This window comes from Salmo salar, chromosome 23 (assembly GCF_965601325.2).
Source record: "Salmo salar chromosome 23, fSalSal1, whole genome shotgun sequence".
NCBI classification, from domain to species: Eukaryota; Metazoa; Chordata; class Actinopteri; order Salmoniformes; family Salmonidae; genus Salmo; species Salmo salar.
Window position 1 is genome coordinate 31,959,926 of NC_138313.1, and position 27,939 is coordinate 31,987,864.

Here is a 27,939-nt window from a genome sequence, read left to right on the forward strand (position 1 = left end):
TGGCGAAAGATAAAAAGCAAAACACATGATTCAGCTTTGATACTTAGAGCATTACCTTCATTTAAGTGATTCCTAAACAAGGTTCGGAAAACATTTACATCTTGGTACATAGATCAGAGACAAGCTGTGATGAGATGACTAGTGTTGCTGTTCATGTCTGAACTGAAACATTGGGGAAGTTATGGCTGCCTGTGCGCAGGTTACACAGATGCTGTGAGGAGAGGTAGATTGTCATCCCAGCCAGCACGGGGACAAACCTCAGTTCATTGTTGGTCTCAAGTGTTGATTACATACAGTACAAAAGAAACCGCCACTATCAAACAGATTTCCATGTTGCTGACAATTTAGAGAAATCTGATGAAATTAGCCAAGTAGTAACTGCTTTGACAAAACCCTTTTGCCCTCCTATTCAAAGGGAGCTTCTAACATCAGCTCTGTCCAGTAACCTTCACTTAAGGTATAATTTGACATGTTTGCTGCTGCTAATCTCAAATACAATATTACAGGCTCCATCTTAAATAAAATGGCTTAACCAATAACTATCATACATTGTAGTCCACAGCTGGTCTGGCTCACAAAAAACAGCTACTGAATCCTAACCACTAGACAAGCAGTGTGGTCCACCACTCACACAAAGCTAGAACTGTATATCTGAATTTGTTGTAAAAGCAGGATTTATGTTGGAGCAGAGCAGAATGGGGTCTCATACCATGCTAAGGTGACTGATTGCCTAACCGTAGGTGTAAGGGAGCCATTTCACAGTCCTCATCCTATATTCAGGGTACAATACAAGAAACACTGTATGGCGTTTGTCTCTTCCCCCTCCCCATCTCTTGTCCTTTAATGGATTAGTAGTTATTTCTACAGCCTTAAATGTGGTTTGGGGATGAAGGTGTCATCTCCAACCTGGGAGGGGTAGGAGACCCAGGGACAAGCACAGCTTCTGCTCAGCTAAGTGTCTGAATATTCTCCAGTAGCTCTGGCTTGAGGAGTGCAGGGCTCTTTCCACCGCCAGCCGCAATGTCCGCTTGCACTGCAGCATCCCAGGAAAACATCAGAAGAACCGCAGGGACCTCCAAGAGAGACAGACAGTCAGAACCTTCCCTTTGTACAACAAAAGTAAATGGATGGAATTGTTTATTTTGCCTGACATTTACATTTGTGACAATACTGTGCGTCTCTGCTTACCAGGCTACATTCATTCAGGGCCACCTCTTGGTCCTCCTGGAGTTTGTGTCCTCCAGGCGCCACCAGTTCAAAGGGCTGCCAGCCATCCACCAGGGAGTCCCGCACAAACTGGAAGAGCACAGACACCTTGTCCCATGCCAGGAAAGTGCCTGAAGGGCATAATGTGTGATAAGAGCCATTAGCCAGCCAATACAAGTTGAGTAAAGGTAACAAGAGGATACAACTATAAGAAGATGTAAGATAGTTTTTCACAATTTCTGACATTTAAACCTAGTAAAAATTCCCTGTCTTAGGTCAGTTAGGATCACCACTTTATTTTAAGAATGTGAAATGTCAGAATAATTGCAGAGAGAATTATTTATTTCAGCTTTTACTTCTTTCATCACATTCCCAGTGGGTCAGAAGTTTACATACACTCAATTAGTATTTGGTAGCATTGCCTTTAAATTGTTTAACTTGGGTCAAATGTTTTGGGTAGCCTTCCACAAGCTTCCCACTAAGTTGGGTGAATTTTGGCCCATTCCTCCTGACAGAGCTGGTGTAACGGAGTCAGGTTTGTAGGCCTCCTTGCTCGCACACGCATTTTCAGCTCTGCCCACAAATTCTCTATGGGATTGAGGTCAGGGCTTTGATGGCCACTCCAATACCTTGACTTTGTTGTCCTTAAGCCATTTTGACGACAACTTTGGAAGTATGCTTGGGGTCATTGTGCATTTGGAAGACCCATTTGCGACCAAGCTTGAACTTCCTGACGGATGTCTTGAGATGTTGCTTCAATATATCCACACAATTTTTGTTCCTCATGATGCATTCTAATTTGTTAAGTGCACCAGTCCCTCCTGCACCAACACACCCACCCAACATGATGCGGCCACCCCCATGCTTCACGGTTGGGATGGTGTTCTTCGGCTTGCAAGCATTCCCCTTTTTCCTCCTGTTTATACTTGCGTACTATTGTTTGTACAGATGAACGTGGTACCTTCAGGCGTTTGGAAATTGCTCTCAAGGATGAACCAGACTTGTGTAGGTCTACAATTTTTTTCTGTGATTTCTTTTGATTTTCCCATGATGTCAAGCAAAGAGGCACTGAGTTTGAAGGTCGGCCTTGAAATACTTCCACAGGTACACCTCCAATTGACTCAAATGATGTCAATTAGCCTATCAGAAGCTTCTAAAGCCATGACATCATTTTCTGGAATTTTCCAAGCTGTTTAAAGGCACAGTCAACTTAGTGTATGTAAACGTCTGACCCACTGGAATTGTGATACAGTGAATTATAAGTGAAATAATCTGTAAACAATTGTTGGAAAAATGACTTGTGTTATGCACAAAGTAGATGTCCTAACCGACTAGCCAAAACTATAGTTTGTTAACAAGAAATGTAGAGTGGTTGAAAAACAAGTTAATGACTTCAACCTAAGTATATGTAAACTTCCGACTTCAACTGTATGTTGAGACAGACTTCAACACTGCAATCAAATTGAGAGGCTACTGCCAAATATACATACAAATGACTATCCAGGTCAACGAGCATCTTTGCTCATATCTTGTTTATACATCTGCTTATCACATTAAAGTAGGTGTTTGTTGGCAGATACAGACCCTGCAGTATGTTTCCATCAGGCAGTCGTACTCTCAGCAGGGTGTAATTGTACTTCCTCCTCTCCCTCTGCTCCTCTCTCTCCCGCATGGCCTTGGTACGCAGCATAGCGTTTTTGTCCACCACCTCGTTCCTGAATATCACACAACCACCAAGAATGCACCTTAACACACGTCATAACTGGAAAAACCCCCCCAACAAGAATACACGTCATGTGCACTAACCAAGTGAACCCTACTAACACTAATACAATAATCATTTTATACAATAAATTCATCTCTTAAAGATGCACGATGCAGAAATCACTCTGCCATTTCCTGGTTGCTAAAATTCTAATAGTTTGAATCATTTCTGTTTATGTGACTAAACAAGTATAGTGTAGAGCAGTGGTCACCAACTGGTCGATTGTGACCAAGTGGTCAATCACCAAACATTTCTGTAGAAATGCTAAAGATAAAGGTTGTGTTCCTTTTTTTCTTCATGTTGCGCGGTTGGTTGATTCACAAAGTGTTGTCATTTTCAACCATTCCATTCGTCTGAAAAGACAAACTTGCCGACCTGGCAGACCGGGAGAGCTGTGGCTAAATCGAATGAGCATACTGCGCTGGCCAATCGAATAGCTCAAATCACAGTGCCTACCTACAGCTTCCATAACCCCTGCCACAGCAAAGAAATAGCGCACATAGAACAGGTCTACCGTTTCTTAGACTTGCTTTCAATGGGAATGACAGATCTATAACACACATTTCTATGTGAATTTGGCCAGGTTGCCCAAAAATTACATATTGCAGCTTTAAAGTATGAGTCCATACTTTTGCTTCTGCTCCCTCTTGAGCTCTTCTGCAGTGAGGTTGTAGAACTCTGAGGGAAGTTCAAAGTGCATGGCGTTGGGGGAGGGTCTGAAGGCCTGGGGCTGGCGGTCCAGCTGGGCTCTGACTGGCTCTCCCCTCTGCAGCCGGTCCCTACTCTCCTTCATCACCTCCAGGGATTCTGGGTTATGCTCCATCAGCACCAGGAACTCCTCACTCTCCTCTGGGAAAGGAAGACAATCAGCTAATCAATTCCCAAATGCAATCCAACCACTTACCCCTGGTACCCCCTATAGTACAGTACGCCTCTGCAGAAGCATACTAGGCCACACAGACAATAGGAAGTATAGACTGCATTTGAATGGGTTTACCATGTCCTTCCACATCCAGCATGATGCTCTGAAAGCCCATAGCTTCCAAGAACTCCCGACTACCCTCCACAGTCTTTACCTTTTCCTACGGAGAGAGAGATCAGACAGGGAGAGACCAGTGAATGGACCACATCGACAGAAAACATTGAGTCTCACATTACCCTCCACATGTCTCAAATACAGTGGTGGGAAAAAGTACCCAAGTCTCATACTTGAGTAAAAGTACAGCTACTGTACCTTAATAGAAAATGACTAAAGTAAAAGTGAAAGTCACCCAGTAAAATACTACTTCAGTAAAAGTCTAAAAGTATTTGGTTTTAAATATATTTAAGTATCAAAAGTAAATGTAATTGCTAAAATATACTTAAGTACCAAAAATAAAAGTATAAATAATTTAAAATTCCAAAGCAGACCACCATTTTCTTGTTTTTTTACATTTACGAATAGCACAATCCTACACTTGGACTTTATTTACAAAAAATGCATGCGTTTAGTGAGTCCGCCAGACCAGAGGCAGTAGGGATGACCACATGTTCTCTTGATAAGTGCATGAATGACAATTGTCCTGTCCCGCTAAGCATTCAAAATGTAACAAGTACTTTTGGTTGACAGGGAAAATGTATGGAGAAAAAGTACAATCTTTTCTTTAGGAATGTAGTAATGTAATAGTTGTAAAAAAATATTAGTAAAGTACAGATTTAAAAAAACTACGTAATTTTTACACCACTGCTCAAATATACCTGGAACACCTTGTTGCTGAGTTTGATCTTCCTGTACTTCTCCTCTGTCGGGTTCTTACAGATGTTTTCAATGTACCTGACAAGATCGGGAAAAAAATTATGGGGTGTCAAGACACTCTTTGCGTGAATTCTTGTCAATGTGACAATGTACACTCAGTGGCCAGTTTATTCGGTACACCACCCCGTTCACACAAATGGTTCGCTCCTAAAGACAGTAAGTCGCGTGGCCTGCTATATAAAGAAACTGTGTGTGATATGAACGTCATTGCCAGGCGCGCCAGATCCTGTATCTCAAAAATGGATGGCCTCCTGGGCTTTTCACATACATTGTCTAGGGTTTACAGAGAATGGTGCGAAAAAAAAATAAACATCCAGTCAGCAGCAATCCTGTGGGCAAAAACAGCTTGTTGATGAAAGGTCAAAGGAGCATGGAAATAATTGTGCAAGCTAACAGGCGGGCCACAAACAGGCAAATAACAGCGTAGTACAACAGTGGTGTGCAGAACGACATCTAGGATGCACAACTTGTCAGTCCTTGTCATGGATTGGCTACTGCAGCAGACAACCACACTGGGTTCAACTCCTTATCAGCTAAAAACAAGAAGAAGTGGCACCAGTGGGGATGCGATCACCAACACTGGACAATTGAGGAGTGTATAAACGTTGCCTGGTCCGACGGATCCCGGTTCCTGTTGCATCATGCTGATTGCAGAGTCAGGATTTGTCATAAGTAGCATGAGTCCGTGGCCCCATCCTGCCTGATGTCAACGGTATAGGCTGGTGGTGGTGTAATGGTGTGGAGAATGTTTTCCTGGCACACATTAGGTCCCTTGATACCAACTGAGCAACGTTTCCATGCCCCGAAGAATTCAGGTTGTTCTGGAGGCAAAGGGGGGGACCAACCCAGTACTAGATGGGTGTACCTAAAAAAAAAAAAAAAAAAAAAAACTGGCCACTGAGTGTATATCACACATTCTAAACTGGGTGGTTCGAGCCCTGAATGCTGATTGGCTGACAGTCGTGGTATATTAGACCGTATACCACGGGTATGACAAAATTTAACCAGTTTATAATAGCAATATGGCACCTCGGGGGTTTGTGATATATGGCCAATATACCACGGCTAAGGGCTGTGTCCAGGCACTCCGCATTAGGTCGTGCATAAGAACAGCCCTTAGCCGTGGTATATTGGTTATAACACACCCCCTCGTGCCTTATTGCTTAATTATAGGACAGTTCCATCACCCTCCATGTTTCTCACTTGCTTATGATGTCCACTGCAGCCTTGACTTTCTCCCTGTCCTTGTTGAAGGTATGAACCATCATAATGGAAGCCTCCACTGCAGCCTCTTCAAACCGCTGTTGGACAAGACGAGGTTAATCATGTGTAGTCAGGACCATACTAATCAAAAAGGATGGTTTGTGGCAAATTACTGCTAAGATTTTTTACATCAATACTTCATATCAAAATCAGATCATGATAATTATGCTATCATGATATCATACGACTTTAAAAATGAGAATCACTTCTGGACCTACCATGAAAATGGCCTCTTTAATGTGCACATCTCTCTCGCTCTTAGTTAAGGTGGCTCCAGTAAGCGGGCAGGTGAAATACACACCTGTTACTGAGAGAAATGCCAAATCCTTAACATTGGAGCCCTGTAAAAGATTACATATACTAGCGATAAATGAGACAACTCAATGGCAGTCGTCGCACAAATAATTTCTTTGTGAGCAACAGTAAAGGAAAGTTAATTGATTTAATGTATTCCTTGCCTCAACAGCTGTTGTCTTTTCCTTCTCAGCTACTGCTGCAGCTTCTGCCTCAAGCTCTCTTTTCACTGTGAAAAATTATTAAAGACCATTACCCACAACCCAATTCTTTATTTCTGATTATTTATTTCTGACTACTGTTGTGAAACACCTGCACAGTCTTGACAACATCATCAGTCATTAAGCAGCAATTCTTGGATGCATGCACTACCAGTCAAAGGTTTTAGAACACCTGCTCATTCAGTTTCTTTATTTTTATATTTTCTACATTGTTGAATAGTGAAGGCACCACAACTATGAAATAACACATATGGAATCATGTAGTAACCCCCCAAAAAATGTGTTAAACAAATCTAAATCTATTTTATATTTGAGATTCTTCAAAGTAGCCACCCTTTGCCTTGACAGCTTTGCAGACGCTTGGCATTCTCTCAACCAGCTTCATGGGGTAGTCACCTGGAATGCATTTCAATTAACGGGTGTTCCTTGTTAAAAGTTAATTTGTGGAATTTCTTTCCTTCTTAATGCGTTTGAATCAATCAGTTGTGTTGTGACAAGGTAGGGGTGGTACAGAAGATAGCCCTATTTGGTAAAAGACCAGGCCCATATTATGGCAAGAACAGCTCAAATAAGCAAAGAGAAATGACAGTCCATCATTACTTTAAGACATGAAGGTCAGTCAATACGGAACATTAAGAACCTTGAAAGTTTCTTCAAGTGCAGTCGCAAAAACCATCAAGCGCTATGATGAAACTCTCTCATGAGGACCGCCACAGGAATGGAAGACCCAGAGTTACCTCTGCTGCAGAGGATAAGTTCATTAGAGTTACCAGCCTCAGAAATTGCAGCCCAAATAAATGCCTCAGAGTTCAAGTAACAGACACATCTCAACATCAACTGTTCAGAGGAGACTGAATCAGGCCTTCATGGTTGAATTGCTGCAAAGAAACCACTACTAAAGAACACCCTGCCTTTCTAAGGTCTTCGAAAGCCAAGTTAACAAACAGATCACCGACCATTTCGTATCCCACCGTACCTTGTCCGCTATGCAATCTGGCTTCCGAGCTGGTCATGGGTGCACCTCAGCCACGCTCAAGGTCTTAAACAATATCATAACCACCATCGACAAAAGACAATACTGTGCAGCTGTATTCATCGACCTGGCCAAGGCTTTCGACTCTGTCAATCACTGCATTCTTATCGGCAGACTCAACAACCTTGGTTTCTCAAATGACTGCCTCACCTGGTTCACCAACTACTTCTCTGATAGAGTTCAGTGTGTTAAATCGGAAGGCCTGTTGTCCGGACCTCTGGCAGTCTATGGGGTGCCACAGGGTTCAATTCTCAGGCCGACTCTTCTCTGTATACATCAATGATGTCGCTCATGCTGCTGGTGATTCTCTGATCCACCTCTACGCAGACGACACCATTCTGTATACTTCTGGCCCTTCTTTGGACACTGTGTTAACAAACCTCCAGACGAGCTTCAATGCCATACAACTCTCCTTCCGTGGCCTCCAACTGCTCTTAAATGCAAGTAAAACTAAATGCATTCTCTTCAGCCGATCGCTGCCCACACCTGCCCGCCCTTCTAGCATCACTACTCTGGACCTGGACGGTTCTGACTTAAAATATGTGGACAACTACAAATACCTAGGTGTCTGGTTAGACTGTAAACGCTCCTTCCAGACTCACATTAAGCATCTCCAATCCAAAATTAAATCTAGAATCGGCTTCCTATTTCGTAACAAAGCATCCTTCACTTATGCTGCCAAACATACCCTTGTAAAACTGACTATCCTACCGATCCTTGACGATGTAATTTACAATATACCTTCCAACACCCTACTCAGCAATTTGAATGCAGTCTATCACAGTGCCGTCCGTTATGTCAACAAAGCCCCATATGCTACCCACCACTGCGACCTGTATGCTCTCGTTGGCTGGCCCTCGCTTCATATTCGTCGCCAAACCCACTGGCTCCAGGTCATCTATAAGTCTTTGCTATGTAAAGCCCCGCCTTATCTCAGCTCACTGGTCACCATAGCAGCACGCGCTCCAGCAGGTATATTTCACTGATCACCCCCAAAGCCAACTCCTCCGTGGGCCTCCTTTCCATACAGTTCTCTGCTGCCAATGACTGGAATGAACTGCAAAAATCACTGAAGCTGGAGACTCATATCTTCCTCACTCACTTTAAGCATCAGCTGTCAGAGCAGCTTACAGATCATTGCACCTGTACATAGCCCATCTGTAAATAGCCCGCCCATCTGTAAATAGCCCACCCATCCCCATATAGTTTTTTTGCTCCTTTGAACCCCAGTATCGCTACTTGCACATTCATCTTCTGCACATCTATCACTCAAGAGTTTAATTGCTATATTGTAATTATTTCACCACTATGGCCTATTTATTGCCTTACCTCCCTAATCTTACTTAATTTGCACACACTGTATATAGACTTTTTCTATTGTGTTATTGACTGTACTTTTGTTTATTCCATGTGTAACTGCGTTGTTTGTGTCACACTGCTTTGCTTTATCTTGGCCAGGTCGCAGTTGTAAATGAGAACTTGTTCTCGACTGGCCTACCTGGTTAAATAACAGTGGAATAAAAATAATAATAAGAAGAAGAAGTAGAAGAAGAAGAGACTTGCTCGGGCCAAGAAACATGAGCAATGGATTTTAGACCGGTGGAAATTGGTCCTTTGGTCTGGAGTCCATATTTTAGATTTTTGGTTCCAACTGCCATGTCTTTGTGAGACGCGTTGTGGGTGAACGGATGATCTCCGCTTGTGTATTTCCCACCGTAAAGCATGGAGGAGGTGTGATGGTGTGGGGGTGCTTTGCTGGTGACACCGTCTGTGATTTAGAATTCAAGGCACACTAACAGCATGGCTACCACAGCATTCTGGAACAATATGCCATCCCATCTGGTTTGGGCTTAGTGGGACTATCATTTGTTTTTCAACAGGACAATGACCCCTCCCGGCTATGTAAGGGCTATTTCACGAAGGAGTGATGGAGTGCTGAATCAGATGACCTGACCGCCACAATCCCCCGACCTCAACCAAATTGAGATGGTTTGGGATAAGTTGGACCGCGGAGTGACAGAAAAGTAGCCAACAAGTGTTCAGCATATGTGGAAACTCCTTCAAGAATGTTGGAAAAGCATTCCAGGTGAAGCTGGTTGAGAGAATGCCAAGAGTGTGCAAAACTGTCAAGGAAAAGGGTGGCTGCTTTGAAGAATCTCAAATATATTTTCATTTGTGTATCACTTTTTTGGTTACTACATTATTCCATATGTGTTATTCATAGTTTTGATGTCTTCACTATTATTCTACACTGTAGAAAATAGTAAAAATAAAATAAAACCCTTGCTCACCCTGGAGCCGGATGACATCCTGTGAGGTTTGTACCCGGGGGCGTGGCTGCCCCTCGATCCTGGCCAAGGCTGCAGCCCCTGCCTTCTGAGCTCCTTCAGTAGGAGCAGCATAACAGGGCTTGGCAGGGCCACTGCTCTGCACCACTTGGGGCTTGGAGCTGCATAGGACACATTCAACATTTGGCTGCAAGATGTGATGTATAAAGTTATATAGCTATCTACACTCACAAGGGGTTGCACCCTAGTCTTTGATCATGACTCTGTTCTATTACATTAGACAAAAGAGTCATTGGACGAAGATGTCTTCTATATGGGCCCCTTTGCTCAGTCTGAACGTTAACACCTGTGGCTTGCAGTACGGTTTTGTAAACATAAGACTTTATTTTTCATATAAGCAAGAAATAACTTAAAAAGTTCAAATCTGGGTTTCCCAACTCGCTGCACGTTTTGGTTTTTGCCCTAACACTACACAGCTGATTCAAGTAATCAACTAATCATGAAGCTTTGATTACTTGAATCAGCTGTGTAGTGTTAGGGCAAAAACCAAAACGTGCACTGAGTTTGGGAATCGCTGGGTTAAATTGATAAACATTTGATATGGTTAGTGATCCCACACGGCCATATCTCCATGTTACATCGCTTGTTAACGGAAAACCGAAGGAAGACCAGAGGCGACCACCTGTGCTAATTAGCGTGCTCCGACACCTGTGTGTAAGCTTAACTCGGGAAGTGTAGTTTCTTTGAATGGAGGCACCCATAGCTGTATGGATGTGTAAAACTCCTACAGTAAGAATATATATATATATATGAAAGATTATTTGTCGGTGACGAAAGATTAGGGTCATATGTTTCGAAAGCCTTATCGCAAGAGATTATTGACCATTCTAAACGTTGAAACTTTCGGGAAACTAGGGAGAAGGCAGAATGCCGACTGGAGTTTGAGAACTAGGTTCACCCTGTCCTGAACATTAGAAACGTAAACAACGGAGCCCATCCAAGTCACGGGTGAGGTCAAGGCTCGGTGAACGCAACTCTACGAATTAGACATACCATATAACTGTCAATTATATTAACTAAGAACTGACAACAGTATAGCAGCTATCGTTAGCTCGCAAAGTTTGTTTACCTAGCGTCTTCTGTGAGTTTCTTTCCTGGCCCAGCTGACTTGAATTTTAAATCTTTCTTCATATCCTCGAAAAATTTCTTCATTGTTTACTGTTTATCACAGTAAAATAGCCTGGGAATACAGCACAGGTCAATAGGTGCGCTGACGTGAGAAAGCTTAGTAAATTGTTGCCATCAAAATGCAAGGGAGGAAGTGGACCGGAAACGGGTGTGTCATTTATTAATGGTAAATTGTGTACATCAGCCTCTTGTGGTCTGGAGGATGTACAATCAGGATGCTGTGTTCCAATGAAATACATTAATCCTGAAATTAATAATTGACAAAAAATAAGTATCATAAAATAAATTAACTAGTGTTAAGGGCTGGCTTAGCACAAATTAAAACGTATTTTGTAAACATTTTAGATTATTATTTTAAACCTATATGAAATGGAGGTAGACATTTTTAAATGGTCTCCAATACCAGTGTAACATTCAATTAAACGTGTGTTAGAACTGGAAAAATAAACCGATAATTTGGAGGCCGAACACCTATCGTGAGCATTTCTGATATCGTTCATTACGATATCGCAAGTGGCGACGTGGTCTAAGGCACTGTATCTCTGGTTCGATCCCGAGCTGTATCACAACCGGGATGATCGGGAGTCCCATAGGGCGACGCACAATTGGCGAAGCGTCGTCCAGGTTTGGCCGGGGTAGGCCGTCATTGTAAATAAGAATTTGTTCTCAATTGATTTGCTTAGTTAAATAAATAAAAAATAACTAGCCTATACTAGAGAAATGTAAGTACATTTTTGTAACCTTTATTTGACTAGGCAAGTCAGTTAACTGGTCAACATAGCAGCACCAACCCGTGCACTCACTGGTCACCCCAAAGCCAATTCCCCCGTGGGCCGCCTTTCCTTACAGTTCTCTGCTGCCAATGACTGGAACAAACTGCAAAAATCACTGAAGCTGGAGACTCATATCTCCCTCATTAGCTTTAAGCACCAGCTGTCAGAGCAGCTCACAGATCACTGCACCTGTACATAGCCCATCTGTAAATAGCCCATCCAACTACCTCATCCCCATACTGTATTTATTTATTTATTTATTTAGCTCCTTTGCACCCCAGTATCTCTACTTGCACATTCATCTTCTGCACATCTGTCACTCCAGTGTTTAATTGCTATATTGTAATTATTTCACCACTATGGCCTAATTTTTGCCTTCCCTCCCTTATCCTTCCTCATTTGCACACACTGTATATAGATTTTTCTATTGTATTATTGACTGTATGTTTGTTTATTCCATGTGTAACTCTGTGTTGTTGTTTGTGTCGCACTGCTTTGCTTTATCTTGGCCAGATCGCAGTTGTCAATGAGAAGTTGTTCTCAACTAGCCTACCTGGTTGAATAAAGGTGAAATAAAAAAATTAAGTTAAGAACAAATTCTTATTTTATAATGACGACCTATCCTGGCCAGACCCTACCCTACCCTAACGACACTGGGACAATTGTGTGCCGCCCTATGGGACTCCCGATCATGCCGCTTGTGATACAGCCCGGGATTGAACCAGGGTCTGTAGTGACACCTCTAGCACTGAGATGCAGTGTCTTAGACCGCTGCGCCAATCGGGAGCCAATTAAATGGGTTAAATGAAATGGGTTTGCTAACATGGGTTATTGTTAATGGTAAAACTTATGGCTACAACAATCAAACTAGTAGTAAATAAATAAAATATTTGTGGTGCTTATTGTTAAGTTTATCATAATATAGATTTTGGCAATATTGGGCTCCGGAGTGGCGAGGCAGTCTGAGGCACTGCATCTCAGTGCTGGCGGTGTCACTACAGACCCTGGTTTGATTCCAGGCTGTATCACAACTGGCCGTGATTGGGAGTCCCATAGGGTGGCGCACAATTGGACCAGCGTCGTTTTTAAATAAAGGTTAAATAAATAAATACAAAATATCATCCAGCTCTGTGCGCTTAGGGGTGGCATATATTCGCTGTATGACTGCGAACGATTGTTAATTTTTATATTTTTGTCAATCTGTTGGTAAAGACACGCTAAAGAAAGGTTTGGTTTCTATTCTAAACCTTTTGTATTGATGTTAGTATGCATTTCCTAATTAGTAGCCAGTCAACTTAGGAAAACGATATCGAATTTATAGTGTACATATAGTAGAATATGATTGGTTTGAAGAATGGATTGACAAAAAATTAAACCAATTATAGTCGCTAGTAGGAGGGATTTCCGCTCTGATAATCACGGTTAGCGGAAGCTATTCTTGTGAAGCTAACCGCCTCATCTCGCGCTATTGAGAAGCTAGCTTGCTATCTAGCTAACTTTATCGTTTTGCAGGTTTTTTGTCGGCTTGAAAACGGCCAAGAAGCAACGCACAAAGACCTCCAGTGTTAGCTAAAGAAGAAAGAAAAGGCTGCACAGAGGGGCAGAACAATGCCGCACAATTTTCAACCCGGAGACCTGGTCTTCGCCAAAATGAAGGGGTACCCCCACTGGCCAGCCAGGGTAAACTAGCAGCAGCCAGAGAGAAGCGGGTGGGCGGAGGGGACGCTGGAGTTTTGCTGTGCATCCTTGGCAATGACTGACATAGCTAATATTATAGCCAGCTAGCCTTGCCTCGTGCTTGGAAATATAGAATTGCTTTGTTGTCCTACCATTCTGTTTGCAAAATGTTTGTTGCTGGATCTTTTTTATGCAAAGTATAACCAGGCTACTTGGGGAATGACGTTCATGTTTGTGTTGTGTACATGTATTTTGTCCAACCAGGCAGTGCTAAGTAGCTAGCTGTACTGTGCTTTTTGGTGTGCGTTGATTGAAGATTAAATGTTTGATTTGCAGACTCACTGCCCTGTAAAATAAAATCCTAGCTATAGTTGTTAAATAATCAGGTGATTTTTGGTACAGTAAACACAAATATTTGGTTTTCTGGAAATGACTTTGATGTGTTAACCTCTTCCCAGGATTTGACTGTTATTTGAAAATTCAACAGATTGTACCAATCAAGGTGTCTGTCTGGAGTGAAGGGTTCAGACAAGGCCACAATATTGTCTACTTATTTCCAACCTTATTTTCCTAATTTTCCCAACTTGACTTGAGGATCAGACTACAAAGAGCAGTGAATATATATTCTCTCCTGTACCTAGTTTGGATGTCTCTCACACTTTTGTTTTTGTTGTGTGGTTCTCGTTCTTCTAGATTGAGGATGTCGCAGATGGGGCAGTGAAACCCCCTCCCAATAAAATCCCTATCTTCTTCTTTGGGACCCATGAAACGTAAGTGCTGTGTCTGTTTGATTTAGAATAGCAGGATGGGAATCTCAGGATGGACTTGAAACTGTGGTATACTACATTCACCATTGTCCTTTATTAGATCAGTTATATATAGAGAGAGAGATTGATGCAAAAAATAAATGTTGATTTGTATTTATTTTCCAGCTGGTTCTGTTTATCCTGTTGTCCCCAGCTACCTAATGTGTTGTATGTTTACTTGAAGTATCGGCACTCGTATTTCTGTGATGTGTCCTCCATGTTTGTTGATGCACTATATTTTCTTTAACTTATTTTAAACTTTTGAAACCCATTCATGAGTTTTTCATTACTGGTTTATGTCTTAAGTGATCTAGGTCCATTTGTGTGTGTGTGTGTGTGTGTGTGTGAAAAGTTTAGTGTTTTGGTCATACAGCAGTAGTTTTGCACGATGGCAGATGGACTATTCTTAAACCACCACTAGGTGGCAAAATAACTGTCAGTACTGTAGTTTGTTGCCAGTTCATGGCTTTCACATCATGCAGAAACTCTGTGTCATCTACCCGGTAAGCATGGAGTTTGTCTGCGCCAGGTATTGGCTTTTTAATTTAGTGACTCAGAATTATAGTCTCGTAAATACTATCGCAATATAAAGTAATGTGTTATCAAATCATGCTCTCTCTTCCTCAGAGCATTCCTTGCACCAAAGGACCTTTTTGCCTATGAGAAGCACAGTGAGCGCTTTGGAAAACCTAACAAAAGAAAGGGCTTCAACGAGGGCTTGTGGGAAATCCAGAACAACCCTCACGCCTCCTACAGTGCTCCTGCAGTAAGTACATCTTATCAGAAGTCCAACTCAATACCGTTTCTCTAATACTGACCAGTTACAACTGAGTGCTGTTACCCCTGGTTTCTCTCTTGCTGTGCACTGAGATCCATTTAGATCAGTGACTCATTCCCCTAAAAAGTGCCTCAGGTCTCAGTTTAGGATGTGATAGATTGGCCAAGTTACAGTACCATGCAGCTCCCTGTTGGTGGAATTATCTGCTCGGTCAGCACTCTGTATCACATGTTCTTCAACAATCACTTATAAGCGGTAACGGAGCATTAGGTCTCAGACCAACAGGGTCTGAGACAGCTTCGTCCTCCAAGCAATACGACTGATGAACAACTAATCACCCATGGAATATCTGAACTGACTATACACACATACACTGACCAGGGTAGCAGACTCATCGCTTTTCGGCAATATTCGCCATTTGGTTCTCAAAATAGGCCATCCACGTGAATCGTGTGGATCTAAAGGTTGTTTCTCATAGATGAACATTTTAGAAGAATACAGGCATAGAAGTTGACCAGATTTACCAGAAAGTCTACTAAAGTGTGACTTTGACCTTGTTTCATATCAAATTTATTTATAAAGACCGTCTTACATCAGCCAATGTCACAAAGTGCTGTACAGAAACCCAGCCTAAAACCCCAAACAGCAAGCAATGCAGGTGTAGAAGCACGGAAAAACTCCCTAGAAAGGCCAGAACCTAGGAAGAAACCAAGAGCGGAACCAGGCTGTGAGGGGTGGCCAGTCCTCTTCTGGCTGTGCCAGGTGGAGATTATAACAGAACATGGCCAAGATGTTCAAATGTTCATAGATGACCAGCAGGGTCAAATAATAATAATCACAGTGGTTGTCGAGGGTGCAACAGGTCAGCACCAGTTGGCTTTTCATAGCCGATCATTCACAGTATCTCTACCGCTCCTGCTGTCTCTAGAGAGTTGAAAACAGCAGGTTTGGGACAGGTAGCACGTCCGGTGAACAGGTCAGGGTTCCATAGCCGCAGTCAGAACATTTGAAACTGGAGCAGCAGCACGGCCAGGTGGACTGGGGACAGCAAGGAGTCCGAGGGTCCCAAGGAGGGCTCAGGTCCTCTGAGAGAGAAAGAAAAAAGAGAGAATTAGAGAGAGCATACTTAAATTCACACAGGACACCGAATAAGACAGGAGACATTCTCCAGATATAACAGATTGACCCTAGCCCCCGACACACAAACTACTGCAGCATAAATACTGGAGGCTTTCTTGCCTATTTACATCCTTTCGTTCACAGACTAGGTTATTTTTCAATGTCAGTTTGCAATTGATGCAACTGCGAGATGTCTGAGATTCTCTACTGTTACCACGAGAACCTCCCGCCCTTAAAGTGGCAGCTGAACATTTGTCTCACTTAACTGACTCCTATTTGAGTGTACAGTTGCAAGAAAGTATTTGAACCCTTTGGAATAACCTGGATTTCTACAAGAATTGGTCAAAAAATGTGATCTGATCTTCAGTCACAACAATAGACAGTGTGCTTAAACTAATAACACAAATTATTGTATTTTTCTTGTCTATATTGAATAAGTCATTTAAACATTCAGTGTAGGTTGGAAAAAGTATGTGAAAGCTAATTGGAGTCAGGAGTCGGCAAACTTGGAGTCCAATCAATGAGATGAGAATGGAGATGTTGGTTAGAGCTGCCCTGCAATATAAAAAACACTTTCAAAATGTGAGTTTGCTATTCACAAGAAGCATTGCCTGATGTGAACCATGCCTCGAACAAAAGAGATCTTAGAAGACCTAAGATTAAGAATTGTTGACTTGCACAAAGCTGGAAAGGGTTACAAAAGTATCTCTAAAAGCCTTCATGTTCATCAGTCCACGGTAAGACAAATTGTCTATAAATGGAGAAAGTTCAGCACTGTTGCTAATGCTAATGCAGAATGCTCAATGAGGTTAAGAAGAATCCTAGAGTGTCAGCTAAAGACTTACATAAATCTCTGGAACATGCTAACATCTCTGTTGACGAGTCCACGATACGTAAAACACTAAACAAGAATGGTGTTTATGGGAGGACATCACGGAAGACGCCACTGCTGTCCAAAAAAACATTGCATGTCTGAAGTATGCAAAAGTGCACCTGGATGTTCCACAGCGCTACTGTCCAAATATTCTGTGGACAGATTAAACTACAGTTGAGTTGTTTGGAGGGAACACACAACACTATGTGTGGTGAGAAAAAGGCACAGCACACCAATATTAAAACCTCATCCCAACTGTAAAGTATGGTGGAGGGAGCATCATGGTTTGGGCCTGGACAGCTTGCTATCATTGACAGAAAAATGAATTCTCATGTTTATCAAGACATTTTGCAGGAGAATGTTAGGCTATCTGTCTGCCAATTGAAGCTCAACAGAAGTTGGGTGATGCAACAGGACAACGACCCAAAACACAGAAGTAAATCAACAACCGAATGGCTTCAACAGGAGAAAATACACCTACTGGAGTGGCCCAGTCAGAGTCCTGACCTCAACCCGATTTGAGATGCTGTGGCCTGACCTCGAGAGCAGTTCACACCAGACATCCTAAGAATATTGCTGAACTGAAACAGTTTTGTAAAGAGGAATGGTCCAAAATACCTTCTGACCGTTGTGCAGGTCTGATCCGTAACTACCGAAAATGTTTAGTTGAGGTTATTGCTGCCAACCAGTTATTAAATGCAAAGGTTCAGTTTTTCTACCCTGCACTGTGAATGTTTACACTGTATTCAATAAAGTCATGAACATTTATAATAGTTTGTTATTAGGTTAAGCAGACTGTGTCTTGTTGTGACTGAGATGATCAGAACATTTTATGACCAATTTATGTAGAAATCCAGGTAATTCCAACGGGTTCATACTTTTTCTTGCCACTGCCTTATTGAGCTTAGAACATTCCAAAAACCTTTTTATTCAGTAACCTTTAGTAATTTGTTATTAAAATACTCTTCTTCAAATACTTTCATTGCGCTCAAGTACTCCTTGTAAACAATGTCAGATTAGAGCCCTGTGTAATTGTGTTTATGTATATAAGTTATTGTATTTTAACACTGAAAGCACCTTGCAATGTATTAGATGTGAGACAGGATTTGTGTTTTACTTTTCTTTATGCACCTCTATAGAACAACTTGTCAGGTCGGGTGCATTGAAGACTGATGTATTCCTGTCTGGGGAGACTAAGATTATCATTACATGTCATGATAAACCTTAAACCCAGAGCCTAACTCTACCCCAGGACACTATTTTTAAATGTGTATCATGTACTTGTTATTCTCTGAAGATAAGCAAACGTTCTTGCACTTCGCATGGATTGTTTTTGCGCGTTTCTGTGCAAACACCATTTGTCACCCTTTTGGGCCCTCACCAGTTTGCATCCCTGACTGACACTTGCAAACTACACACAACCACACATACAGTCACCATACTCACTGCTACTATTCTTTTTATATTTTCTGCTCAGTCCCTTTAACCTGTTTACACATATACCATTTTTTATTCTTTACCTCATTTATATAGCTTTACCTCAACTGTCACCAGTACTCCTGACATTGATGTCAGTACTGGTACCAACCGTGTGTGTGTGTTTGAATCTTATTCATAATGGTTTATTTCTTTTATATGACTTAGTATTTCTGCATTGATGAGGAGGGCTTGCAATTAAGCTTTTCACTGTCCTGTTTACACATGCTGTATCCTATGCATGGGATAAACATTGATTTAATTGATCTCTCCATTCACACCATAGCCTGCCAGCTCGTCTGGCAGTGACGCTAATGACGATGCAGCAGGAAGTGATGCAGAGGATGACAAGGAAGCAGTGGTGCCCAGTAAGGCAGATTCAGGAAGTGAGGTAGATTCTGACTCAGGAAGTGAGGATCGAGGAGGTGGTGGCGGCAGTGGTGGAGGAGGGATCAAGAGGAAGGCCCAAGCTGCCAAGGTGATTGCGAAATTATAATTTTAGTGTTTCGGGATTTTAATGCCCTCCGAACAAAACTGTGGTTGCTTAGATGCGCCTCTGTTATAATATAACATCTCTGTTCTATCTCTCATTCAGCGCCCCCCTGTGAAGAAGGCCCGGGGTTCGTCCAGTGACAGGGATGGCGAGGAGAGTGGCTCACCCTCTGAGCCAGACCCTTCCCCTTCTGACTCAGACTCTGGAAAGAACAGTGACCAGGTCAGTTGACACATGCACACGTTGTACACTAGCATGAGAATATTAATTGATGGGGTCTTGTTTGTTTGCCCCTGTAGGACTTCACCCCAGAGAAGAAGGCGGCAGCAGGCCGTGGCAGTGGGAAGAAGGCTGGAGGTGGCAAAGGGAAGAAGGTGAGGAAAGGGACGCCCTTCAGGTGTCAAACAGCCCTTGGAGCTGAGTAGATAAAGCACTGTTTGTGGTTTCACAGTGACTGCTGGCTCTCTCATTGTGTTTTATCTCTCTCTGTTTCTCTCTGTGGGCTGTTGTAGAAGGCGGTGTCTGACTCAGACTCTGACTCTGGGTCTCAGTCGGACAAGAAGAAAGGGGGCAGTGACTCAGAAGATGAGAAGCCACGGCCCGCTCTGTCTGGATCCGAATCTCAGTCTGGCTCCAAATCCGACTCTGACTCAGAGCCACAACCACCTCCACGGAAGGCCCCTCAAGCGCGCAAGAAAGGTGAGAGCTGTAATGTCTGGTATTACACAGTGTATGATAACTGTATTTGTCACTGCATAACCCTCTTTGCCATTTGTCCCAATCAGAGAAGCCTCTGCCAAAGCCTCGGGGTGGACGGAAACCCAAAGCTGCCCAGGCTAGAGCACCGGCGTCTTCCTCTGACAGCGACAGGTCAGCATGGCTCTAGTCTGTTCCACATTGGTTGTGTGCTATGTTAATACATTTATAAATGACTTGTATCAATAAATTAGTACATTATGAATGATATCCTATACTGTGTACTATAGCGACAGTGAGCCTGACCGCGTCAGTGACTGGAAAAAGAGAGATGAGGAGCGTCGGAAAGAGCTGGAGGAACGGCGGAAGAAGGAGCAGGCAGAGGAGATCCTCAAGTATCGGGAGAGGGAGAAGGAAGAAGATGAGCAGAGAAAGAAGGACAAGGAGAAGGGAAAGAGCAGTGGTGAAAACAGCTCAGATGAGGGTGTAGATGATCACCCACTGAAGAAGTCCAAGAAACCCCCACCGCCACCCATCCCCGCCCCCTCCGACTCTGACTCTGGACCTGAGGTAACTAGCATGGAAGACTGTTTAAAGAGTGGACATTTGTTTGTTTTTGTATCATCTAGAATAGATTTGTTGAACATTGTATTTAACCATAATCAGGTGAAAAAATCTGCAAAGCGTTCAGACAACCAGAAGAAAGGGAGAACAAAGAAAGAGAGGGATCATGGTAAAGGCAAAAAGGAGAAAGAAGTGAAGGAAAAGCGAGCCCAGCGGTCAGAAGAGAGGCCCAGAGGGAGGTAAATGCACATGGCTGAACCAGACAAAAGATTAGAGTACAGATCACATTAGATATCTTCATTAAATATAAATGCACACAGATCACTGAGCTCTCTCCCTCAGGTCCAAGCCTGACAAGCCCAAACGCAAACCCGAGAGACCTCCCGAGAGGAAAGTAGAGAAGAAAAAAGGTCAAAGCTCAATGTTACTCCCAATTTACGGTGTCCATTTGGAAAGCATGCATATGGGAAACTCATTAGCATAGTCTCATATTGTGACAAACGGTTGGTCCGATACAGTGCCAGAGCCAGATAATATCAACTTTTCATGTCCTTACTCCTTGTCTTTTTGTGTCTGCACACAGAGCCAACTCCAGACGAAAAGCTGCAGAAGCTGCACACTGACATCAAGTTTGCGCTGAAAGTGGACAACCCAGTGAGTAAACATAAGGGGCTCCATTCATTGCCAACAGAAAAGTTATTATCACATAGTTGGGATTTTACAAGCAGCATGACAAGTGGCATGAGGTATATAATTGTTTTGTTTACCAATTAAGGGTTACTTGCACATTGTGGTATTCTATCATGTTATGTCTGCTCTGCAGGACATCGAGCGCTGTCTACTGGCCCTGGCAGAGCTCGAGGCTGTGCCGGTCACCAGCCACATCCTGCAGAAGAACTCTGATGTTATCGCCACACTTAAAAAGGTGCCTTTCCGTCTGAACCCCTTAATGAAAGTGAACTTTATAGAGCCGCTGTGTACATTTCATTATCTCTCTTGTTTTTCTGGCCCTTGTGAACCACGCTGTTGTTCTGATTGATGTTTGTCTTACTGTAGATCCGTCGATACAAGGCAAGCAGTGCCGTTATGGAAAAGGCCAGCCAGGTCTACAATAAGTTAAAGGGTCAGTTTGTGGTCAAGTCTGAAATGCCAAGTAAACACAAAGCTGAGGGAAAAGAGCAGGAAGAGGATGGGAAGGAGACACAAAATTCTGGTAATTGTCTCAGCCCATATTTTTACGATCACAACTGATGGACTTCTTCTTTACTGTTCTCACATTCTCCTTAATTTTCCTCCTCAGGATATTACTCCTCTTAAAAATGATATTAATTCAGACTTTTGCTGTGTGTAGCTAACAATGAAATGAAAGGTCCATCATTTGTAGCCAGTATATTGATTTTGCATTACTTGCTATCAGATGTGATCCCTGTGAATGGGGAATCAGAAGTCCAGAAAAAGGAATGTACTGAGTTAGAGGATACCCCAAAATCACCGGTCCAGGAAGAGAATGATGAGCGTATGGCTTCAAGCCCTAACAGGTAAATAATATTCTCCTATGTCACATCTTGGTCTTGTCCATAGTAATATTGCTCTGCTAATTGGTACCATGCCACCATCACAAAGATATGTAGCTCTAGTTCTGAAGTCTTGTCTCTTCTCCATGGTAGGCCCAGTCCTGATAGTCCTGCTGAGCAGCAGACGCACACTGATGATGAAACGCACCACGCTCTCTCTGCAGAGACTGAACCGCCAGCAATAGAGAGCTGAAGAAAATGGAGTGCAATTGTTTAACACAGCTAACAGCTCATTAGTCTCGTCCTGGATACATGGCGCTGTGCTGACCCCTTTCTTGTTCACAATTGTATTTTTCCTTTTATACGACACCTTGGCCTGTCCCCAATCTCTTCCCCCCCACAAAGCTACTTTGCTTTATTATTCTCCCACGTGAACTCTAACTTTGGTCTTTCATATTGTATGTATATTGAGAGATTCCATTTTTAGCACTTCTAACAGGAAATTTAGGGGGAAAAGAGGAGCCTTGTGATGAATGTTCTGCAGTAATTGCATGTCACGTAATTCAAGGCTTCTGTTGGCTTTGAGAAAAATATTGGAGCTGATAGAGAACCTAGAAAAGGCTAATGTGTGTTGGACAAGTATGGGTGTCTTGACCGTTGGTTATGAATATTTTTCTTTTTATCTGGTCATTTCTTATTAATTCAGTCTCACCATGAAAATCTAAAGCCATTGAACATAATCACATGTTTTCCAACTAAGGTCCACCTACTTTTTTATAACAAGTATGTTTTCTGATATTGCAACAACTTTTGATTTGTGGAATTATTCGCCCTGTCATCGTGTCTTCTCCATCTGCTTTCAATAACTTGCCTATTGAATGGGATAATATACATTGTGTACAGAGTGAACAATATCATCTTAATCACAAGTTGTCCATATCCCATGTAGCTGGAGCCCATTTGGCATTTGCTTGTCATACATACTTTGGAAGTGTTTTTAGTGCTATGTAAATTGGTAAAATCATTTGTATCGTTGAATAAAAATCTAAGCATGGTGGTCCTAATCTGAACACTTCTGTTATCAAAGGCAGCATGTCATCACATGGTACTTCATGGAAGTCCCATATTCCCATAATAAAAATCCAGTTTTGTTGGGGTGTGACTGGTGTAATAACTACACATTATAACCCTTGTAACCAGGCTTGGGATGAGGAATTGCAGTGAATAAGAGTGCATTCGGAAAGTATTCAGACCCCTTCCCATTTTTCACATTTTGTTACATTACAGCCTTACTCTAAAATTGATTAAATATTTTCAATCTACACACAATACCCCATAATAGCAAAGCGGAAACTGATTTTTAGAAATAAAATAACCTTATTTACCTAGGTATTCAGACCCTTAGCTATGAAATTCAAATTGAGCTCAGGTGCATCCTGTTTCGATTGATCATCCTTGATGTTTCTACTACGTGATTGGAGTCCACCTTTGGTAAATTCAATTGATTGGACATGATTTGGAAAGGTAAACACCTGTCTATAGAAGATCCCACAGTTGACAGTGCATGTCAGAGCGAAAACCAAGCCATGAGGTCAAAGGAATTGTCCATAGAGCGGCGAGGCAGGATTGTTTCGAGGAACAGATCTGGGGAAGAGTACCAAAAAATGTCTGCAGCATTGAAGGTCCCCAAGAACACAGTGGCTTCCATTATTCTTAAATGGAAGAAGTTTGGAACCACCAAGACTCTTCCTCGAGCTGTCCGCACAGCCAAACTGAGCAATCGGAGAAGGGCATTGGTCATGGAGTAAACCAAAAACCCGATGGTCACACTGACAGAGCTGTAGAGTTCCTCTGTGGAGATGAGAACCTTCCAGAAGGACAACCATCTCTGCAGCACTCCACCAATCAAGCCTTTATGGTGGAGTGGCCAGACGGAAGCCACTCTTCAGTAAAAGGCACATGCCAGCCCACTTGGAGTTTTCCAAAAGGCACCTAAAGGACTCTCAAACCATGAGAAACAGATTCTCTGGTTTGATGAAACCAAGATTGAACTCTTTGGCCTGAATGCCAAGTGTCACGTCTGGAGGAAACCTGGCACCATCCCTACGTTAAAGCATGGTGATGGCAGCATCATGCTGTGGGATGCTTTTCAGCGGCAGAGAATGAGACACTAGTCAGGATCGAGGGAAAGATGAATGGAGAAAAGTACAGAGAGATCGAGATGAAAACCTGCTCAGGACCTCAGACTGGGCGAAGGTTCACCTTCCAACAGGGCAACAGCCCTAAGCACATAGCCAAAACAATGCAGAAGTGGCTTCGGTACAATTCTCAATGTCCTTGAGTGGCCCAGCCAGAACCTGGACTTGAACTCAGTTGAACATCTCTGGAGAGGCCTGAAAATAGCTGTGCAGCGACACTCCCCATCCAGCCTGACAGATCTTGAGGATCTGCAGAGAAGAATGGGAGAAACTCCCCAAATACAGGTGTGCCAAGCTTGTAGCGTCATACCCAAGAAGACTTGAGGCTGTAATCACTGCCAAAGGTGCTTCAACAAAGTACTGAATAAAGGGTCTGAATACTCATGTAAATGTTTTCAGTTTATATATATGTGTGTGTATATAAATTTGCAAAAAAATCTAAACTTGTTTTTGTCATTATGTGTTATTGTGTGTAGATTTATGAGGGGGGAAAACGATGTTATCCATTTTAGAACAAGGCTGTAAAGTAACAAAATTTGGAAAAAGTCAAGGGGTCTGAATAATTTCCGAATGCACTGTATATGGGTCTATGCTCGCTAGTGCATTTTTAGATTGGTCACCGGTGTGAAATAGTTTGTTTTTATGACATAATATATACTGCTCAAAAAAATAAAGGGAACACTTAAACAACACATCCTAGAACTGAATGAAAGAAATAATCTTATTAAATACTTTTTTCTTTACATAGTTGAATGTGCTGACAACAAAATCACACAAAAATAATCAATGGAAATCCAATTTATCAACCCATGGAGGTCTGGATTTGGAGTCACACTCAAAATTAAAGTGGAAAACCACACTACAGGCTGATCCAACTTTGATGTAATGTCCTTAAAACAAGTCAAAATGAGGCTCAGTAGTGTGTGTGGCCTCCACGTGCCCGTATGACCTCCCTACAACGCCTGGGCATGCTCCTGATGAGGTGGCGGATGGTCTCCTGAGGGATCTCCTCCCAGACCTGGACTAAAGCATCAGCCAACTCCTGGACAGTCTGTGGTGCAACGTGGCGTTGGTGGATGGAGCGAGACATGATGTCCCAGATGTGCTCAATTGGATTCAGGTCTGGGGAACGGGCGGGCCAGTCCATAGCATCAATGCCTTCCTCTTGCAGGAACTGCTGACACACTCCAGCCACATGAGGTCTAGCATTGTCTTGCATTAGGAGGAACCCAGGGCCAACCGCACCAGCATATGGTCTCACAAGGGGTCTGAGGATCTCATCTCAGTACCTAATGGCAGTCAGGCTACCTCTGGCGAGCACATGGAGGCCCCCCAAAGAAATGCCACCCCACACCATGACTGACCCACCGCCAAACCGGTCATGCTGGAGGATGTTGCAGGCAGCAGAACGTTCTCCACGGCGTCTCCAGACTCTGTCACGTCTGTCACGTGCTCAGTGTGAACCTGCTTTCATCTGTGAAGAGCACAGGGCGCCAGTGGCGAATTTGCCAATCTTGGTGTTCTCTGGCAAATGCCAAACGTCCTGCACGGTGTTGGGCTGTAAGCACAACCCCCACCTGTGGACGTCGGGCCCTCATTACCACCCTCATGGAGTCTGTTTCTGACCGTTTGAGCAGACACATGCACATTTGTGGCCTGCTGGAGGTAATTTTGCAGGGCTCTGGCAGTGCACCTCTTGCTCCTCCTTGCACAAAGGCGGAGGTAGCGGTCCTGCTGCTGGGTTGTTGCCCTCCTACGGCCTCCTCCACGTCTCCTGATGTACTGGCCTGTCTCCTGGTAGCGCCTCCATGCTCTGGACACTACGCTGACAGACACAGCAAACCTTCTTGCCACAGCTCGCATTGATGTGCCCTCCTGGATGAGCTGCACTACCTGAGCCACTTGTGTGGGTTGTAGACTCCGTCTCATGCTACCACTAGAGTGAAAGCACCGCCAGCATTCAAAAGTGACCAAAACATCAGCCAGGAAGCATAGGAACTGAGAAGTGGTCTGTGGTCCCCACCTGCAGAACCACTAATTGTCGGGTGTGTCTTGCTAATTGCCTATAATTTCCATCTGTTGTCTATTCCATTTGCACAACAGCATGTGAAATTTATTGTCAATCAGTGTTGCTTCCTAAGTGGACAGTTTGATTTCACAGAAGTGTGATTGACTTGGAGTTACATTGTGTTGTTTAAGTGTTCCCTTTATTTTTTGAGCAGTGTATATTTATGCAAGTTATAAAACAAATTAATTGTCATGTTTTTACATGTGTTTGTGCTGTCATGCATAATGCTCATTGAGTTGGCTGTGGCAAAAAAAAGTCAGGTAGGTCAAAGGCTACATACTGTGCAAAAATTGGACATTGACACACTGACAGACTTGGTGAATAATTGCATTTTGCATAGAGAATATGACTGGAAAATAATTATCATCCATTCACATTAAACTGCGTACTAGTTGATAATTGATTTCCATAATGAGAATTCCACATGAATTCAACCAGTCAGCTGACTTTAGACGCCATTTTGTCAGCGGAGTATAGGACGCCCCATCTGGCCTCGCCTTCTCTGGCCGGGATTAATAAACAGTTACGAATCGCGGAAAGACGGTACCCGGGTGGATGAGAGACTGTCTTGCGGACCGGTTCGCACCCAAAAGACGTCTACTTTGTCCCCGAGGACAGAAGCGACAAAAGTTAACCAACAGCCATGGCGTTGAAGATTGTTAAAGGGAGCATCGATCGGATGTTCGATAAAAACCTTCAAGATTTAGTACGTGGCATTAGGAATCACAAGGAAGATGAGGTAAAACTATTAACTGTGTTTTCTTTAATGTCTGATTTCACACTGTCAGTAAGTAAACATTCGTGTAACGCATCTCATTGCAAAATAGCTAGCTAACGTTAGCCAGATCACCTACTATACTATTTGATGGCCTTGCCAACGTTAGCTTTCTGCCCGGCTGTAATATGCTATTCCTAGGTAGTTGCTATCCACATATGCAGATAAACTACAATGAAAATATGTAACGTTATATAACAAGTTAGCCAAGACTGAGTTGTAAATGCACTAATAACAACTAGTTGTCCAATTAGTCAACTAGTTAACTGTCATTACTCAATAATAATCGTCATATGACTAGCTAACTAACGTTAGCTTGATAACGGTAGGTTTCATCGCCTCTTCGAATAATAGTTGGCCGGTCTTGCACGAGTCTACTTCTTACTGGTGGTGAAACGCTACCTTGTTACGCCTCGTGGCAGTTGGTTTCAGGTGATCACCTTGCCCGATGATAATGTGCCGTACAACCATTCAAACTTTAGTTAAGTAGCTAGCAAGTGACAGCTAGGAAACTAACTAGCCAAGCGTATACACCTCAGCTGGTGATGATGCGTGGAATGATAACGCATCCGTCTTGTTCAGCACTATATTCTCTTCATTGATATGCTAACGGACAGTAGTGAAAAAGTTACTTTTGCGTATAATGGCCTTCTATTGCATTAATACAAATAACAGAGACATGCAAACAAGATCTCGAAGGCGATTTTATTTTGAAGGCCTCTACAGCGTCAGTCAGTGACAACGTTGCATAAGGTGGACGAAAGGATGCATTTTCCACACACCTCTGACAGCCTAGACTGAAAAACGTTCCCATTTAATTTACCCTTAAGCTACCACACTTTATCCACCTTTAATTAATTTAGTTTGTACAGGTATGCAGATAGTGAACTGATATTCAAGAAGTCAGACAGCAGATCACCTGATGATGGGCATATATATATATATATATATATATATATATATATCTATACTAATGTCATAATCATGCTTTAGTAATATGGTGGTTGTAGACTATACTAGTTACTTATGCTGAACAGCAACGTCAGAGGATATTCAATGTGGTTTGGAAAACTTG

General features: G+C 42.7%; 3 protein-coding genes and 1 long non-coding RNA gene across 10 annotated transcripts in view; 2 read left to right on the forward strand and 2 right to left on the reverse strand.

Moving 5' to 3' along the window:
- Positions 1-29: 29 nt before the first annotated feature.
- On the reverse strand, positions 30-11,200 carry LOC106584400 (UBX domain-containing protein 6). The gene is made up of 11 exons (XM_014169675.3): positions 10,995-11,200; positions 9,869-10,026; positions 6,488-6,552; positions 6,248-6,370; positions 5,970-6,067; positions 4,709-4,784; positions 3,969-4,053; positions 3,601-3,820; positions 2,791-2,921; positions 1,189-1,337; positions 30-1,073 (listed from the first exon to the last, which is right to left on the reverse strand). The coding sequence occupies exons 1-11, from the start codon at positions 11,075-11,077 to the stop codon at positions 948-950; spliced, it is 1,314 nt and encodes a 437-aa protein (XP_014025150.1). The 5' UTR covers positions 11,078-11,200; the 3' UTR covers positions 30-947.
- Positions 11,201-13,247: 2,047 nt separating this feature from the next.
- Positions 13,248-22,887, forward strand: LOC106584403 (hepatoma-derived growth factor-related protein 2). Its single transcript, XM_014169683.3, has 16 exons — positions 13,248-13,506; positions 14,197-14,273; positions 14,937-15,075; positions 18,843-19,034; positions 19,152-19,271; positions 19,349-19,423; positions 19,562-19,748; positions 19,835-19,919; positions 20,036-20,315; positions 20,412-20,548; positions 20,652-20,719; positions 20,893-20,963; positions 21,133-21,234; positions 21,366-21,522; positions 21,727-21,847; positions 21,977-22,887. The coding sequence occupies exons 1-16, from the start codon at positions 13,435-13,437 to the stop codon at positions 22,074-22,076; spliced, it is 1,983 nt and encodes a 660-aa protein (XP_014025158.1). The 5' UTR covers positions 13,248-13,434; the 3' UTR covers positions 22,077-22,887.
- LOC145863001 (uncharacterized) lies at positions 15,642-27,410 on the reverse strand. The gene is made up of 2 exons (XR_014382321.1): positions 27,267-27,410; positions 15,642-16,172 (listed from the first exon to the last, which is right to left on the reverse strand). It is a non-coding gene; the product is annotated as an uncharacterized LOC145863001 (long non-coding RNA).
- The window catches only part of LOC106584401 (AP-3 complex subunit delta-1), a 41,634-nt gene continuing 40,233 nt past the window's right edge, over positions 26,539-27,939 (forward strand). For 5 of the 7 annotated variants that reach the window (XM_014169676.3, XM_014169680.3, XM_014169679.3 and 2 more), the window contains exon 1: positions 26,539-26,828. In XM_014169676.3, coding sequence (XP_014025151.2) covers positions 26,733-26,828 — 96 coding nt within the window. In that variant the 5' untranslated portion in view covers positions 26,539-26,732. The remainder of the gene's footprint in view (positions 26,829-27,939) is intronic. The other 2 variants (XM_014169678.3, XM_014169682.3) reach the window with 1 other exon arrangement.

Bases quoted from the DNA above. Each gene is read 5' to 3' on its own strand.
- LOC106584400 (XM_014169675.3), bottom strand. From the start codon at position 11,077: ATGAAGAAATTTTTCGAGGATATGAAGAAAGATTTAAAATTCAAGTCA. The intron at 6,371-6,487 runs GCAAGGAATACA...AATCTTTTACAG, and splicing joins AAAAGACAACAGCTGTTGAG to GGCTCCAATGTTAAGGATTT. The intron at 1,074-1,188 runs GTAAGCAGAGAC...TCTCTCTTGGAG, and splicing joins CCCTGAATGAATGTAGCCTG to GTCCCTGCGGTTCTTCTGAT.
- LOC106584403 (XM_014169683.3), top strand. From the start codon at position 13,435: ATGCCGCACAATTTTCAACCCGGAGACCTGGTCTTCGCCAAAATGAAG. The intron at 13,507-14,196 runs GTAAACTAGCAG...TCGTTCTTCTAG, and splicing joins ACCCCCACTGGCCAGCCAGG to ATTGAGGATGTCGCAGATGG. The intron at 21,235-21,365 runs GTGCCTTTCCGT...GTCTTACTGTAG, and splicing joins TTATCGCCACACTTAAAAAG to ATCCGTCGATACAAGGCAAG.